The sequence below is a fragment of the Microtus pennsylvanicus genome, chromosome 2 (genome assembly GCF_037038515.1).
Source record: "Microtus pennsylvanicus isolate mMicPen1 chromosome 2, mMicPen1.hap1, whole genome shotgun sequence".
Taxonomy (NCBI): Eukaryota; Metazoa; Chordata; class Mammalia; order Rodentia; family Cricetidae; genus Microtus; species Microtus pennsylvanicus.
In genome coordinates this window covers 109342086-109358583 of record NC_134580.1, presented here as the reverse complement: position 1 = coordinate 109358583, position 16498 = coordinate 109342086, and the positions used below count along the sequence as shown (strand labels likewise).

Sequence of the window (16498 nt, the reverse complement as noted above, 5' to 3'; positions counted from 1 at the left end):
CTCTCTCTCTCTCTCTCTCTCTCTCTCTCTCTCTCTCTCTCTCTCTCTTTCTCTCAGGTGATCCTAGATTCTGTCATCAACAACTAATGCTAACTTTCTCAAATCCTTCCAGCATGAGGGAAGAGGCATCCGAGTGACTCTGGATATGACAGATGCCTCCATCGTATCCCTCCGCCGCCCCCCCCCCAGGCTCAACCTGCAGAAGGAACAGGGAATTCAGTGGAAGAATAGCCTCTGCCACCATCAGCATTTCTGGTGACCCCTCTTACTCATTCACAGGGAAAGGACATGCAGCCTCTCCACCTGTTGTACTGGAGCCCCCAACATGACCAAAGCCATATTGTTACCCAAGGCGAGAATTCACAGACAAATGACTTCCTAAGGATGTGTTCCCAGGCAGACAGATAAAGAAGGGGAACAGGCCAGGGAGGACGCCAAGGACACATGCACACAAACGCGCTTGTAATCTCTTTGTTACAGTCTCAAATTCAGACCTACGGACTGTCTGGTGGCAGCAGAATTCATGAAAAATGTGATTATAGTGATACAGTTGAAAGCTGCTCATCTACAAGAACAAATGAAGTAAAGGCGCAGGCAATCGGCTGGGCAAAACTCATGGGCTGGGAAAACGCAATCCACACTCCAGGCAAAGGCCAATCTCCTTCATACACAGAGGTCCCGCAGATTGTTAAAAGGAGGACTACAAATAGGCTACAAATGTGAATGACTATGCTATCTCTCTGTCTGTCTGTCTATAAACAACTCTGTATCTAAAACAATTTATGTAAGAAACCAGTAGCAGTGGCTTCCTGTGGGAAACGAGAATTGAAAGGATGGAGACTGAAGAGATAGGAATTCTTTCCTAAGCATTTTATGCTTTTGGGTTTGGTTTCTGAAGCAGGGTCTTGCTGTGTAGCTCGAGCTGCCTCTGGAGTGTTGGAATTACAGGCGTGAATCATGGCTCGCTTATCTTTCAGTCTCCCCTCACCTTTATATGTTTGTGCATGTATTTGTGTAGGGGGTACATTAACCTGTGTGTGCATGTGCGGATGCCCACCTTTGTATGTGTGTGTATGTATCTCTGTAGGGGGTACATTAACCTGTGTGTGCATGTGCGGATGCCCACCTTTGTATGTGTGTGTATGTATCTCTGTAGGGGGTACATTAACCTGTGTGTGCATGTGTGAATGCTCACCTTTGTATGTGTGCGTATGTATCTCTGTAGGGGGTACATTAACCTGTGTGTGCATGTGTGGATGCCCACCTTTGTATGTATGCGTATGTATCTGTGTAGGGGTACATTAACCTGTGTGTGCATGTGTGAATGCTCACCTTTGTATGTGTGTGTATGTATCTCTGTAGGGGGTACATTAACCTGTGTGTGCATGTGTGAATGCTCACCTTTGTATGTGTGTGTATGTATCTCTGTAGGGGTACATTAACGTGTGTGTGCATGTGTGGATGCCCACCTTTGTATGTATGCATATGTATCTGTGTAGGGGTACATTAACCTGTGTGTGCATGTGTGAATGCTCACCTCTGTATGTGTGTGTATGTATCTCTGTAGGGGGTACATTAACCTATGTGTGCATGTGTGAATGCTCACCTTTGTATGTGTGTGTATGTATCTCTGTAGGGGGTACATTAACCTGTGTGTGCATGTGTGAATGCTCACCTTTGTATGTGTGTGTATGTATCTCTGTAGGGGGTACATTACCTGTGTGTGCATGTGCGGATGCCCACCTTTGTATGTGTGTGTATGTATCTCTGTAGGGGGTACATTAACCTGTGTGTGCATGTGTGGATGCTCACCTTTGTATGTGTGTGTATGTATCTCTGTAGGGGGTACATTAACCTGTGTGTGCATGTGTGAATGCTCACCTTTGTATGTGTGTGTATGTATCTCTGTAGGGGGTACATTAACCTGTGTGTGCATGTGTGAATGCTCACCTTTGTATGTGTGTGTATGTATTTCTGTAGGGGGTACATTAACCTGTGTGTGCATGTGTGGATGCCCACCTTTGTATGTATGCGTATGTATCTGTGTAGGGGGTACAATCATCCTGTACATGCATGTGTGGGTGACTCTGGGGATCTCCCTATGTTACTCTCCATCATAATTTTGAGATAGGGTCTCTTACTGAACCTGGAGCTCAACAATTTGCCTGTCTCTGTCATGTCCAGCACTCCTGGGTATCTGTGGCATTGTACAATTCTACCCTGGCCATCGCTGCCGGTCCCCTGCGCCCACCACTATCGCCTTTTCCAAAACCACAATCTCCAGCACCACGGCCTCCACAAGGCCCCTAGGTACTCACGTGCGCCTTGTCAGCAGGGCACAGCTACTTCCGAAGGATTCACTGCAGTGGCGACACCAAGCACGGGTAGACAGATCCTTGGAGGAATCCTCGCGCAGGGCAGGTAGAAAGGCAGGTCCAGAGGTCACTTGGGAGACCAGGACCGGAGACGGCGCCCTGGGCAGACCTGACAGCTGCTGCGGAGGGGTTCCGCAGCCAGTGACTCTGTTCAACACCGGGAGAGGTTCTCTAAGAACTTTCCGCGACGCTTCCCTCGCTCCTCTCCCTCTGCAAGCATAGGTAGGATTGTTACCGCTGCCGCCAGTGAGGGTCGCTCTGGCTCCCGCAGCTCGAGCTCAAGTCCGGCGGACCAGGGTAGGGACAGGCAGGGTCCTGCGAAGTGGCGCGAGGCAGACTGAGAAAGGGAGGAGGCGGGCCCCCTGCAGCCGGGGTGGAGCCAACAGCCGAGCCAGAGAGGGAGGCAAAGGCACTCCCAGCCATGGGCCCGGAGTGCGGGAGGTCCGGGGGGTCTCCCCTGCTGCTGTTGCTGCAGCTGTTGCTTTCCGCGTGTCCCCTGAGGAGCGCCCTGATGTTTCCAGGTGAGGGTGCGAGCCGGGAGCGCCTCTAGGGCAGGTGAAGTGGTGGTGGTCATGGGTTCCAGAGCAACTAGTGGAACAGAGAGTTCGAGACCCTGTGCTACGTGGTCAGGAAAGGACATGGGAAGGGGATTCTGGGCTGACCCTATCCCCCCTTCAGTGCTGCCCAGCTCCTAGCTCTGCTCCGAGGCTTCTGCATCTCCAGACTATTTTAGGTCAGAGAGTCTTCCTCTTCCAGGAAGGACTGATCCTCTGGGGTCCTCGGCGTTGTGCCCTGCCCCATGGACTTAGCTGTTCCATCGGGCTCATTCCCCTTGTCTTGGGTCTAGGCAACTGTATGGTGTTTATACCAGTGCCTTATGTGGCTGTTCTTCAAACGGGGTGTCTGCCTAGCAGTGCCTGGGGACTGCCGCTTTCTCTTCCTACTGGAACCTCTCCTCACTCTGATATGGACAGGGTCCTTAGTCTCCAAACTCCATACAGCAAGCACACGGCTGACCCGAAGGCAGAGGAGGCACCAGGAAGGAGATGGGGAGGATTGTGAACTGGTTGATGGGCAGCCTGGAGGCGACCCATACCTAGGGACTCCTGCTCCGTTACAGTTCTGAAAGGAATGAATGAGGGCTATACTGCCTTTAGCCAGGGGATAGGTAACGATGGACCTCATAAGAGAAACCGTCTCTCTGTTCCCCAACCCAGACTGGCGTCCTCAGATTCCACTTTAATCCACTCAGACTCCTAGCTCCGTCTTTGCCTCCTTCCTGAAGGTGTCCCTGCAGGACTGCACAGAGATCACCCATATCCTGCACCCTTGGTGACCTGAGCCACCAAGATGTAGTTCTCCATACCCAGTGGAGCCTTCTCTTGACTAAGAGCTCTTTTACCTCCAGGAAGGCGTCTCTATCCCTTCTCTCTCCTGCCCTCCTTTCTTCTTCAGCCTCTATTCCAAAGCCACACCCTCTTCCCCATGATGTTTCATTAACTAAGAAGCACCTGGGCTTCACAGAGGGGCTTCCTGGAGCTGCTGCTATCCCATATTTTTAAATGTGTGCACGTATTTTGCCTGCATGTGCATCTGTGTACCATGGAGGTACCAGGTCTACCTGGGGGCTGGTAGAGAAGGACAGAGTGCTGGACCTGGAGTTACAGGTGCCTGTTCTCTGGAAGAGCAGCCTTAACCACCCAACCACCTCTCCAGCTTCTGTTCCGGACTTTTGAGGGGAGATGGGAGAGGAAAAAGAGTTGGGGTGATTCAGAAAGAGCAGAGTTAACCTCAGAGATAGCTCTCAGCCTGGGCAGGGCAGAGGTCTGAGCTGGTGGTGGGTGGGGTTCTTTTGGGCTTTGTTTTTCTGTGAGCTGGGCTTGCTGGAGGACTGAGAAGGCTCCCTGCTGGCTCTAGCAGCCAGAGCCTGGCTCTGCAGGTTAGGCCCTGTGAGGGTGGCTGGGACCAGATAGGAGAGGGGAGGTAGGAACATTCCTGAAGAACATTCCAGCACCCTCTGAGTAATGCTTGGCTCTGGAATCCTCCTGGAGCCCCCTTGGAAAGGCCTGGCCTAGGAGCACCAAGGCTCTGAACCCCAGCTCCTCCCTTTCCCCTCATAAAAGCAGGGGGATTCTGGGCCAGGTCCCTCAGAGTCCCGCCATCAGGAGCTCTGAGCAAGACACCTGGTGGTTTCTTACTCAGATGGCAGAGGAGACAGACAGCCTCTGGCTACATATCCTTCACCCTGAAGGCATCTGCTGTCCATTCTAAAAATACCAGAGGAGGCTGCCTCCTCCTTCCCACCCCTTCTGCGCTGGGGTCTGGGCTTCTTCTCATGCTCTCTGACTCCAAGCCAGCTCCCCAAGGTCTGGCCATTCTCAGATTCCCCAATGGGAATGTTCTTGGTGCCTTAGTTTCTCTTTTGTCACCTCCTTGGCCGCTGCTCCATTCTAGGGATGCCCTATGAACACCAAGCCCGGGAGTGCTGCAAATGGAGCCTGGATTTCAGGGCTTCACCTTCCCTGCTGGCTTCCTGCTCCTACCTGCTCTGATTCTGTGCTCTGTCTTCACACCAGAAAATGTCCCTGGAGAGCCAGTTACTCCCCACTGGATCCTGGATGGAGGACTCTGGCTCAAAGTCACCCTGGAGGAGCCGGTCAGTATCCATAACCCTGGGCCTCAGTCCCTTTGTCTTTCTCCAAAATGCAGCATGACCGTTTTCCTGGGATTCTCAGAACCAAACCACTATACCCTGAAGCCACTCCCTGTCAGGGCGGGTGGGACAGGGAGACATCTAGATGGCGTGAGCCCGCACACATGGAAGTGATTTTGAGCTTCCTCCCTCCTACCCCTTCTATTCCTGGCTCTAACCCTCTCCTCCACTGGGGAACATCCAAGCTCTCCCCACTCAACTAGGCAGACATGAGTAAAGAGTCTGGGGCCGGAAGCCTTTCAGGAGCTGCTTTGTGTGTGTGTGTTCTGTTCTGTTCTGTTTTGCTTGGTTTGAGACAGGGTCTCACTACGTAGCTCTGGTGGGCTTCAAGTTGTGGGCCATCACGCCAACTTCAGAAGCTTTTAAAGGAAGGACACAGAACATCCTCCTCTGGCCACGTTTGTGGGGAACGTGTGGCTCTGCGAACGCATTGCTGTCCTGGAATCTCAGCTTCCGTGGCTGGAATTCACCTGTGGCAAAGAAGCAGTGGTCCATTTCCCTGCTATCTCCAGATGAAAGCCCACTCCGTTTTGCTTCTCCAGGACACTGCCCAGCCTCCTGCCCATCACATTCTCCCCAGTATAGTCACGCCCCAGCGGCGTGCGCCATTATAGCTACGCTACAAACTGAGAGGCCAGTCTTACAGAGAGGCACACTGAGCTCCAGATGGCTTGTGAAATTGCTCATGCTCTCATAGCTCATTGGTTCCAGAAGTCTGAGGCCTCCTATGATCTAAACGACTTCAGAAAATTGGCTACCTTCCCCATTCCTCCCTACAACTACTCAAGCTAGAGAGTTTGATTCTGTATTTCCAGGCAAGAGAGGGCAGCCCCACTGTTCAAAACCAAGAAAGCATTTCCAAATGTCTATGGATTCCCAGAAGTTCAAACCTTCCAACTTAGGGCCTTCCCTGGGATCCCCCAGACCTCTGGGATTTCTCTCAAGTAGCCAAACAAAGCTGACTTGTGGAAGGGAGGACTGGACGCACACCAGGGTCGCCCTGACTGTGGCCTCTCTCCTTGCCTGGCTTGGCCTGTGGCTGAGTGGAGAATCCCAGAGGGCTCTGCTTTGCATTAGGAATCCCGTGAGGGCAGGGGGAACGCCAGCAGTGTGTCTGTTTCACAAACAGGATCATACTGCAGGGTGGGACTGAGGCGCAGAAGAGGGGGGATGAACACTGGAGCAGAAGTGAAGGCAGCAAGGGCTGCGGAGGGACAGGGACCTCCCATCGGGGCTACTCCCTTTCTCCCAGAGCAAATGTTTGCTTATAAATCAAGAAGCATTCCAACCATATAAGCTTATGTTTGGACCCCTGAGGGGCCTATGACCGGGGAAGTGAGGGCCATGCACTCTACACCTGCTGGGGAAGGGCTCCCCTGCATGACTCTTGGCCAGGGTCCCAGCCCAGTGCATTTTGGGATAAAAAGGGAGAGCCAACAAGGGTGGGGAAAGCATTTTTAAAAAGTACAGCAGCCTCTTCCCTGGAATCTCTTGGGCTAGTTCCAGTTCTGGCTTCTAGCCAGGCCGAGTGGACAGCAGGAAAGAGGCAAAATCAGGGAGAGAGGAGAGGTGGCTTAGAGGGCCAAGGCCAGCTCTTCTGACATCTAGCTGAGAGAGTCAACACTTTTGGGGGGCCTAAGTTGGGACCTCATGTTTACTTTCTGAGCTCAGTTATGAGACCAGCCTGGAGTCCACATGGAATTTTAGAGGACCAGGCACTGTGCCGGAATTGGAGGTGGAGAGAAAAAGTCTGGGTTCCATCAGGAAGGCGGGGAAGGCAGCAAGATGAATAACAAGGAGCTGGGAACAAAGCTCAGTGCTTGGCTTGTGTAGCATACGCAAGAGCCTGGGTTTGAACCCCAGCACCCAAAACAAACCGGCAAGCAAACAGAGCAAGCCCTCAGGCAGTACCTGCATGGCTGAAGCCGCAGCCCACCCAGTCATGATACCTTTAGTGCCCACTGTTTTTCAAACCCTTTCTAGGAGCAAAAGAAGAGGGCCGACCAAGAGAAAGGCCCAGGAGCTCCTGGCAGGCTGTTCATGCATCTGTAAGGGGCCACTGTCACAAACACAAGCGCTGGGAACGTCTTTGAGTTACCACCCCCACACTGGCTCACTCTTTGTAAAGCAGGGACCTGTCATTCCTATGAGCTTCTCTCTAGCCAGCTCTAGAACATTCTTCCTGTCCCCTGGCAGGCAGGTGGCCCAGAGGCCTAGTGTGTCACTGCATTCCTTCTTGGTCAGATCGTGAAGCCGGATGTGGTGTTGGTGGCTTTAGAAGCTGAAGGCCAGGATCTCCTGCTTGAGCTGGAGAAGAACCAGTGAGTATCAGCCTGGGGTTTGGCTGAAGCCCAGAACAGACCCTCTGGGAGAGGATCAGTGCTTTCTGAGGGAGGCTTGGTGGGCAGAGGCGTTAGCCACAGGGAGAGTAGCTAATGAGGTTAAAGTGGGCTGAACCCAGTTGTAGGTACTTACACATCATCTGAAGTCCTGGAGCAGCTTGGTGGCTCCCTGCTGCAGATCAGCGAGTACCATCTAGTGGACATTTCTATATACCAGTTCATTCAAAAGGGACAATCCCAGACAGGCTTCCACAGATGCAATGGCAGGGACAGAAACACTGTAGCTCCAAAGGTCAGTATCCAGTCATGACAGTTCCTCTGGCCGGCTTGGAATGTTTCCATTTGGAAGAGAGAAGGGAGGGAAGAACTTGGGGAGTCCCAAGTTCCAGTAGGACCAGATTGCAGAAGGCATTTTGGTGCTAAACATCTTGGATTGAAGAGTCAAAGGTTTTGAAGTAGTAAATGAGAAATGTGTCTCTCAGGCTGGTGCCCCGGGTGCGTGAATGAACAAAATGGAAATGGAGATTATAGACTCTGTCACCAACAGTATTGCTTGCTCTGTGTCTCTTTTCCTCTTGGCACTGCCGAAAGTACGCCATTCACTTTCTCTTTCCCCATGGAGTCAGACAAACTGGGAACAAACTGTAACCCCATTCCACACCATAGCTCCAGGGAGTGCCACACCCTTACCCACTAAACTGTCTTGTGTGTTTGTGCACATACTGAGTGTTTTCACATACGAGCACAGCCAGCTAAGAAGCAAAGTTGAAGTGGGCGTAAGAACGACTGGATTACAACAGCGCAGGACTGTGGTGGGTAATCTGGAGGACAAGGTGAAGCTGCAGCCAGGATTTTCTGTAAGAAGAACAACTGAAGTCAGGCCCGTGATTTCTGCTCTGTAGGAAGCTGGGCAGGAGGAGCACAGGGTCAAATTAGGGCCTGCCTGGGCTATAGAGTGAGTTCAAGACTGGCCTAGGCAATTTAGCAAAACCCTGTCTCAAAATATAAAGAAGAGAGGGAGGAGGGGGAGAGGGAGGAGAAAGAGGAGGAAAAGAAGGAGGAGGAGAAGGAAGAGGAGGAGGAGGTGGAGAGGAAGAGAAAGAAGAAGGAGGAGGAGAAGGAGGAGGAAGTTGTTATTTGGTGGGGTCAGGGGAGGGAAGGAAAGGGACCCTTGCTCAGGTGGGCTCAACAGGAGAAGATGCCGGCAGGTGGGACTTTGTTTTTCTGGAAGTTGGGGATAAGCACCACTGAGGGTCAGATGGACACCGGGATCCAGCAGTCTGAGAAGAACCGAAGGGCCTGGGATCTCCCCAACAGATGCTCAGCAGGGCAGGAGTATGCAGAGCTCATGGCCCTGGCCCCACGGGGCATCTCTGCTATAGTGTCCTCTGATTCCTTCCTCATCTACCTGCTGCAGGCTCCACAGCACCAAAGGTCCCTGTCTGCTCCGCCCAGAGGTTCCCCGTATTCCCATCCCCATGTCTAAGCCGCCCAGAGCTCACCCCAGGCCTTTGTCTTCTTTTATTCTGAGGGTTCCCTTCTAGGAACAGTGCACAGCCTTCCCAGTCCTTTCTCTCAGACACACCGCAGGCATCATTCAGAGCAGTTCAGGTAGCACTCTGGAAGGAATGCCTGAAGGCAAGCTGCTGGAGACGGTTTAAATTCAGTGACTCCTCAAACATACCTGCTTCCCAGCAGGCTCCTGGCCCCAGGATACACAGAAACCCACTACAGCCCAGACGGGCAGCCCGTGGTCCTGTTCGCCAACCACACGGTGAGATTCTTTCATGGACTCTGAGGACAGCGTGAGGGATGCTGGGAATGCACCCCCCCCCCCAATGCCTACCCTATCCCTTTCTGCATTCCTAAGGAGACTGTAGCCAACCTGCAAGCCTGCCTTCCTCCTTACCCCTCCAACTTGAGACCCCACTGAGATTGGGGTTTGAGTTCCTCTCTCTCTAGGATCATTGCTACTATCGTGGGCGTGTGAGGGGCTTCCTGGAATCATGGGTAGTTCTCAGCACCTGCTCTGGGATGAGGTAAGGAGTTAGGAGAAGGGGCCTGGAGCTGGTGCAGAGGTGAGAGCTCATTCTCACACACCCCTGCATTTTTCTGCATTCTAGTGGCCTGATTGTTCTCAGCCGCAATATCAGCTACTATCTGCACCCCTGGGCTTCTGGGGACAACAGGGACTTCTCAACCCACAAGATCTTCCGAATGGAGCAATTGTTCACCTGGAGAGAGAACGCCAAATACAAAGCAGGAATGCCCAGCCTTCCTCATGTCCTCCAGAGCAGGGTAAGGGGCACAGACTAGAGTGGGCATGGTCCTTCAGACAAGAAGAGACAGGAAGGCAGATCCTGGTTGGGGTGTCCCCGGTTTAATCCGGAGGCTGAAGAATAAAGTTTGAACAAAAGTTTTAACTGTTCTTTCTGAGGAATGTGGCTGGTGGCCAAGACTCAAGGCAAGCAGCCTGACCCTCACCATTTGCCCTTCCCAGGTGAGGCGAGAGGTCCGCAGGAGCCCCAGGTACCTGGAACTGTACATAGTGGCTGACCACACCCTGGTGAGAAGAGAACTAAGAGGTCTGACTGGGCTGAGTCAGAGCCTGCTCAACCCCTTATGACCCAGGGATTTCTGCCTTCGCAGTTCTTAGTGCAGCATCAGAACCTGAATCACACAAGACAGCGCCTCCTGGAAGTTGCCAATTGCGTGGACCAGGTTGGGTGGTTAGGGCGCTGACGGGGTGAGAATGTGGTAATTGAGAAGCTCTGGCTAGGCACAGTAGGTAGCTAATTCTGGCCTCAAATGGTCCCTTCCTCAGATTCTCAGGTCTCTGGATATTCAGGTGGTACTGACCGGCCTGGAAGTGTGGACGGAACAGGATCGCAGCCGCATCACGCAGGACGCCAACGCAACCCTCTGGGCTTTCCTGCAGTGGCGTCGTGGGCTGTGGTCTAGGCGTCCACACGACTCCACGCAGCTGCTCACGTGGGTGTACTTTTAACACACGCGGGTTGTGGGGTGGCCCTTACTCCCAGCTCCACCCAGTCATGCCCTGCTCTGCCACCCCCAGGGGCCGCACCTTCCAGGGCACCACGGTGGGCCTGGCGCCTGTGGAGGGCATGTGCAGTGCGGAGAGCTCCGGAGGTGTGAGCACAGTAAGCTCCACGGGGGACCTCGGAGGGGAGGGGCTTAGGCAGGGCTTGTGGTCATCAGCGAAGCCCGGCTCTCCAGGACCACTCGGAACTCCCCATCGGCACAGCAGCCACCATAGCCCACGAGATAGGCCACAGCCTGGGCCTCCGCCATGACCCCGACGGTTGCTGCATGGAGGCAGATGCAGAGCAGGGAGGCTGCGTCATGGAGGCAGCCACAGGGTACGCACAGAAGGTCGTGTCCCCGGACCTGGATGTGGTACCTGCGTTTCTTTGGTTACCCCTCAGTTCCCTCTTCTGTAAAGTGAGGGTGATAACAGCCTGTTTATGGGGCCTCCGTGGGAGAAATGCTAAGAAGTCTCAGCATGACATTCGGACTAGGACTAGGGTACTCCACTCCTGATCTTTGGTCAGGGCTTGGAAGGCCAGATCTTGACACACAGCCTCCTGAGTGTCAGCCTCCCGTCTCACAGGTTTCTTGTGTGATTACGCGAGTCCTTTCCTTTCTCTAAACCTCTCCTCTCTAGACTACTCGCTTAGCTCAGGAGGACAACTCACAAGGTTGTCCGCTGTATGGCTAAGCCCAGGGCCCAGAGTGCAATAGCAGCCAGAGCTTAGGAGGTGGTTCCCACAGGCCAGATGGTTCACACACCATCGATGTCCGCTTCCTCCCACAGGCACCCGTTCCCGCGCGTCTTCAGCGCCTGCAGTCGCCGCCAGCTGCGCACCTTCTTCCGCAAAGGGGGTGGCGCGTGCCTCTCCAGGACCCCGGGCCCGGGGCTCCTGGTGCTGCCCACCCGCTGCGGCAATGGCTTCGTGGAAGCAGGAGAAGAGTGTGACTGCGGTTCTGACCAGGTTAGATTAGCATCTCGGTCCCTGGGGTCCAAGGTTGACCCCTGCTCCCAGCCTCTCCCAGGTCTGGCTTGCTGCGTCATCATCACGTGTTCTGTTCTCTCCTTTCTGACTCCAGAAGTGCTCAGACTCCTGCTGCGTTGCCCACAACTGCTCCCTGCGTGCGGGGGCGCAATGTGCCCATGGCGATTGCTGTGCGCAGTGCCTGGTGAGAGATAGGGACACTGGGGAGCGACCTGTTGGTACCTGAGCTGGTACCTTCTAGTCCTTCTGAGCTTGACCCTGTGGGTGGGTTCACTTGACGCTCCCTCAGGCTCTAGCAAAGACGTCAGTCTCTCTATTGACTCTTTGCTCTTCTCGATGGGTCACTGGTGTAGCTAAAGCCGGCAGGCACACCTTGTCGTCCCGCTGCCAGTGACTGCGACCTCCCCGAGTTCTGCACGGGTGCCTCCCCGCATTGTCCCGCAGACATTTACCTCCTGGATGGCTCACCCTGCGCCAAGGGCCGTGGCTATTGCCTAGACGGTTGGTGTCCTACGCTGGAACAGCAGTGCCAGCAGCTCTGGGGGCCTGGTGAGACCGCATGCTTGCTCTGATGCCCCATCGCTTCTGGGAGCTGCAGTTTCCTACTGGTACGCAAGCTTCACCCGTGGAACCGAGGCCCGAACTGCTCAGCTTCTTCTATCTCCATTCTTCCCCAGGATCCCAGCCTGCCCCTGAGCTCTGTTTCCAGGAGATGAACTCCATGGGGAATTCACAGGGGAACTGTGGCCAGGACAGCAAGGGCAGCTTCCTTCCTTGTGCACAGAGGTGAGGTGTGCAGCTGCGGGGCTACCCTTACAGAGTAGGGCAGGGCACCTGAGACACGTTACCACCTTCCATTTCCTTCCCAGGGACGCTCAGTGTGGGAAGCTGCTGTGCCAGGGCGGGGAGCAAACCCCATTTGTGCTGCAGCATGTAGTGACTACGAATTCCACAATTCTCCTCGGGGGTCATGGGGTGGCTTGCCAGGGAGTATTTATCCTCCCTGATACTCAACTGGACCAGCTTGACTTGGGCCTGGTGGAGCCAGGTACCCGCTGTGGACCTAAAATGGTGAGCCCTGCCTTCCCAACCCCTCCTGGTCATTGAATCTGCCATGCCAGAGTGTCCTCCTCATTGCCCAGTGGGCACAATGCCCATAGGTGTGCCAGGATAGGCACTGCCAGAATGCTACCTCCCAGGAGTTGGAGCGTTGTTTGACTGCCTGCAACAACCATGGGGTGAGTTGCCTAAGGGGTCAGGGTAACCCTGGAGGTCCTTGATCCTGTGTGACTTTTCTATCTTCTTTTTAGGTTTGCAATAGCAATCATAACTGCCACTGTGCTCCAGGCTGGGATCCACCCTTCTGTGACAAGCCAGGCTTCGGCGGTAGCTTGGATAGTGGCCCTGCACAGCCTGCAAGTATGCCAGTGGTGTGGGAGCAGGCAAACACCACCTAGATGCCTGCTCTGGACTCAGAAGCCCTGTCCTCCACAGATCGAGACGCCTTCCCGCTGCCCATGCTCCTCAGTTTCCTGCTGCCTCTGGTCCCTGGGGCTGGCCTAGCCTGGTGCTACTACCGGCTGCCAACACTCTGTCAGCGACCCTGGTGGTGTTGCAGGAGGGACCCTGTATTCAACAGGTAGACTCAGCACCAACCTATGAGGGCTCGGGTCTCTCTTTCTGAGCCTGCCCCTGTGGCTCCTGCTTTTCAGAACTCATCAGGGCATTGGGGAGTGGGAGCTACGGGGAGCTGGGGCTGTGGGGAGCTGGCTGGAGTTTGGTTTCAGCTCTAGGTGTCCTGAGAGCCCTTAGGAAGTCCACGCGTGTCACGGCCCTGACCAGCACTCACTGCTGCTGCTCTTTGCTCCTTCCCACAGGGCAGTTCCCCTGGCTTTCTTCTGCATCTCATTTCGGTGTTTTTGTTGTTTGTTTGTTTATTTCGTTTTAAACAAATTCTAAATGGCCTGTGCTCTGCTGTGTCTCCGAAGACTTCTTTAGCTCCCAGTTTTTAGCCATCTGCTTCATCCTTTGCCCAAATCACTCTGTCACCTCCTCTGAATTCTTCAGCGTTAATCCCAGCACACTTTTGCGCTCCCTTCCACTGACCACCTATGGTGCTGACTGCTCTTGAGCCAGGACTCAGTGCCTCTGCCCTCCGCAGACCATGGTGCTGCAAACCCAGTTCTCTGACTGGTAGGCATGCTACATAACACGTATGGCCCGCCCACGGTCGCCCCTTCACTGGACCCAGACACTATGTCCACGTCTGGCAGTCCGAATCTGGAAGTGTTCCAGGCCCACCAAGGAAAAGGGGAGAATTTGGGCTGGAGATGTGCACAGAGCATTGCAGGCAGGGAATGGCACCAACAGGCCCCAGGAGCAGGGAGGAGGCCTCGGAAGGGCCAGGTGATGATTGGGGGTCTGCAGGCAGAGAAATAAGGTGGCGAGGCAGCTGGCAAGGGCACCGCAGGGGGTAGCAGCTGCACACCACCTTTAGGACGGGGTCTCAGGGGCAGCAGGGAATGTCTGAATGAAACAACAAAACAGCAAGGCCTTGTGGGAAAGGCACCAGCAGCCAAAGATGGTTCCGGAGTCAAGAGTGGCAGGGCACCTAACTGGGAGGAGCACCTGACAGCACAGCTCCCACCCCCAGGGGTGCAGCTCCACACCTCAGCTCTAGACGGGAGCTAAGCAAGCCCTACACCTAGAGTGAGCGGGGGCTGGAGTAGAGTCAGCCGGGGAGGAACCGTAGGTTCAGAGAGAGAAGATCGCCACAGCCTTGGAGGTCCTAGGTCTTGAGTGGGGTCTGGACACTTCAGGAATGGAGCAGGAAGGTGGAATCTGAAGCCTGAGCGTGGACAAATCAGTCATTTCAGAGCTGAGACTGTGTGCCATGCTTTGGGGACGCGAGTTCCTTCGCCTTGCTCAGGTCACTTTCTGACCTCCTGATCTTATCTGCTGCACAGGACCATCAATGGCTCCTGCAGGGACCACCCGCTGGGCAATGTTCACTCCATGGAGTTTGGCTCCGCCACCACTGGAGAGTCCTCACCCCTGGGTGAGTGTGGCACTTGGGGCAGAGAAAGAAGTGAGGGGTGGAACTTGCCTTCTGCCTTGTTCCTTTTTTCTTTTTTTCCCTCAAGTCAGGGTTTCTCTGTGTAACAGCCCTAGCTGTCCTGGAGACCAGGCTGGCCTCGCACTCACAGAGATCCGCCTGCCTCTGCCTCCCCAGTGCTGGGATTAAAGGTGTGCACCACCACCGCCAGGCTTGCCGTCTGCCTTCTTCCAGACTCCCCCTTTTCAGCACCACTACTCAACCACCGTCACTCCTGGGCTCAGCCCCAGGCACCTCTTGCCAACAGTGTTTGTGCCCTTCAATGTTGCATTGTTTTCAGAGCCAGAGAACTCTGTACTTACCTAAGAACTACCCTAAGAAGCTTGTGCCACGCATACCTGGCACCCCAGGTAGGTGAGGGATCCTGATACTTCCCCCTGCCCCTACTGCCCAGTCGCCAACCTCTTTCTCAGCTTGTTGCTTACTACTCAGATTTATGGGTTTATATCAATAAGGAAATGAGTTGCAACCCTCTAGGGAAGCTTTGTCGAGGAGACCAGGATGCTGGAAGCCGTAGGGGGCGGGGAAGGGAGAGCCATGTTTTTTTTTTTCTCAGGCCCCAGCCCTTAGTGAATGACCCCTCTTTCTGCTGTTTTATTCTTCACACAAGTCCAGAAGCTAAGATCCTGTCTCTGGAGAAGGGGACTTCCTGAGGTGAGGAGACAGACAGGTGACCACTGCCACTCCAGGAACCTGGGCCCCAAGGGCATCACCAGCATCTGAATTCTATACTACTGATGGGCTGACGTGAAGCTCTTCCCCGGGACCCCCAGAACTACCCCGGGCCTGAGAGCCGTGCTAGTCTGAAATGTCAGAATGTTTCTAAGCAATAAATTCACGAGCTCTATCAGTGCTGTTGGCTGCCATTTGCTGAAAGAGTTTGAGGGATTTTCTAAAGAGACACAGAGGTATTCCCCGAGAAATAAAAACCTAAGTAATCACCTCTGGGTGTTGTGGTGCACACCTTTATCTCAGCCCTCAGGAGGCAGAGGCAGACAGATCTCTGAGTTTAGCTGGGTACACAAATCAAGTTCAAGAAAAGCCAAGGCTACAAAGAGAAATTCTGACTTGAAAATAAACAAACAAAACCAAAGCAAAATTAGTAACATCATGTTATAGACAGGGAAGACAACAAGGTGGGGGCTCCTAGGAGAGTTCGGGGCCCAGCACCAGAGACAGTATGGCAGAGCCTCAAAACCAATGTGGCAGAAGTGGGGCTATTACTCTTTTCTGATGATAGGGAGGTTTCATGGCATAAACCTGAAGCGGGTGTGGGACAGGCAGGGGAATCCCTCAGTCTGATGAGGGATCTTAGCTCCGGGATGTCTGTTAGCTGGGGACTCAGTAGGTGTCTGTCAGCATCTACGAGTGAGAGAAGGCTGCTGTAGACAGCATGGCCTGAACAGCATCTGGATTCAAACTCATCTTAGGGCCAGGCTCTCTCCCCTGTGTAGGGGCCTTGCTGTTGCCTTTCCAGCAGCTACGAGACTGCTGCAAATGAGTATGATCTAAACAGCCCACTGCCCAAAATACAGCACCAGGCCATCTTGATGTCTCCTGATATCTAGCCATTGGCAAATACAGGCGCTTTTATTACAATTTGAACTATTAATATTAGCCAATGATGTGTATATAATGCATATCATATAGTATGTATGTGTGTATGTATGTATGCATGTATGTAGGTTACAGAATGGCTACAAAAGGGTTAAAGACATCGAAGCATGAGGAAATGGAGAGATGGCTGTTAAGAGCACATATTCCTCTTCCAGAGGACCAGGGTTCAACTCCTAGCAAACATATCAGATGGTTCGTAATCACTTGTAACTCCAGCTTCAGGAGATCCAAGACCTCTGGCTTCCATAGGCACCCCCCCCACACACACATGTGGGGTGCACAGTTAAAAATAAAATAAACCT

The 16498-nt window shown here is 53.7% G+C and overlaps 1 protein-coding gene across 1 annotated transcript; it reads left to right on the top strand.

Moving 5' to 3' along the window:
* The first annotated feature begins 2774 nt into the window (after positions 1–2774).
* On the top strand, positions 2775–15425 carry Adam33 (ADAM metallopeptidase domain 33). Its single transcript, XM_075963834.1, has 22 exons — positions 2775–2896; positions 4952–5031; positions 7333–7409; positions 9126–9204; positions 9393–9469; positions 9554–9728; positions 9931–9996; positions 10080–10151; positions 10255–10421; positions 10507–10591; positions 10668–10810; positions 11266–11443; positions 11559–11648; positions 11818–12013; positions 12142–12250; positions 12334–12535; positions 12625–12702; positions 12775–12883; positions 12959–13103; positions 14431–14522; positions 14860–14929; positions 15190–15425. The coding sequence occupies exons 1-21, from the start codon at positions 2797–2799 to the stop codon at positions 14883–14885; spliced, it is 2346 nt and encodes a 781-aa protein (XP_075819949.1). The 5' UTR covers positions 2775–2796; the 3' UTR covers positions 14886–14929; positions 15190–15425.
* The last annotated feature ends 1073 nt before the right edge of the window (positions 15426–16498 follow it).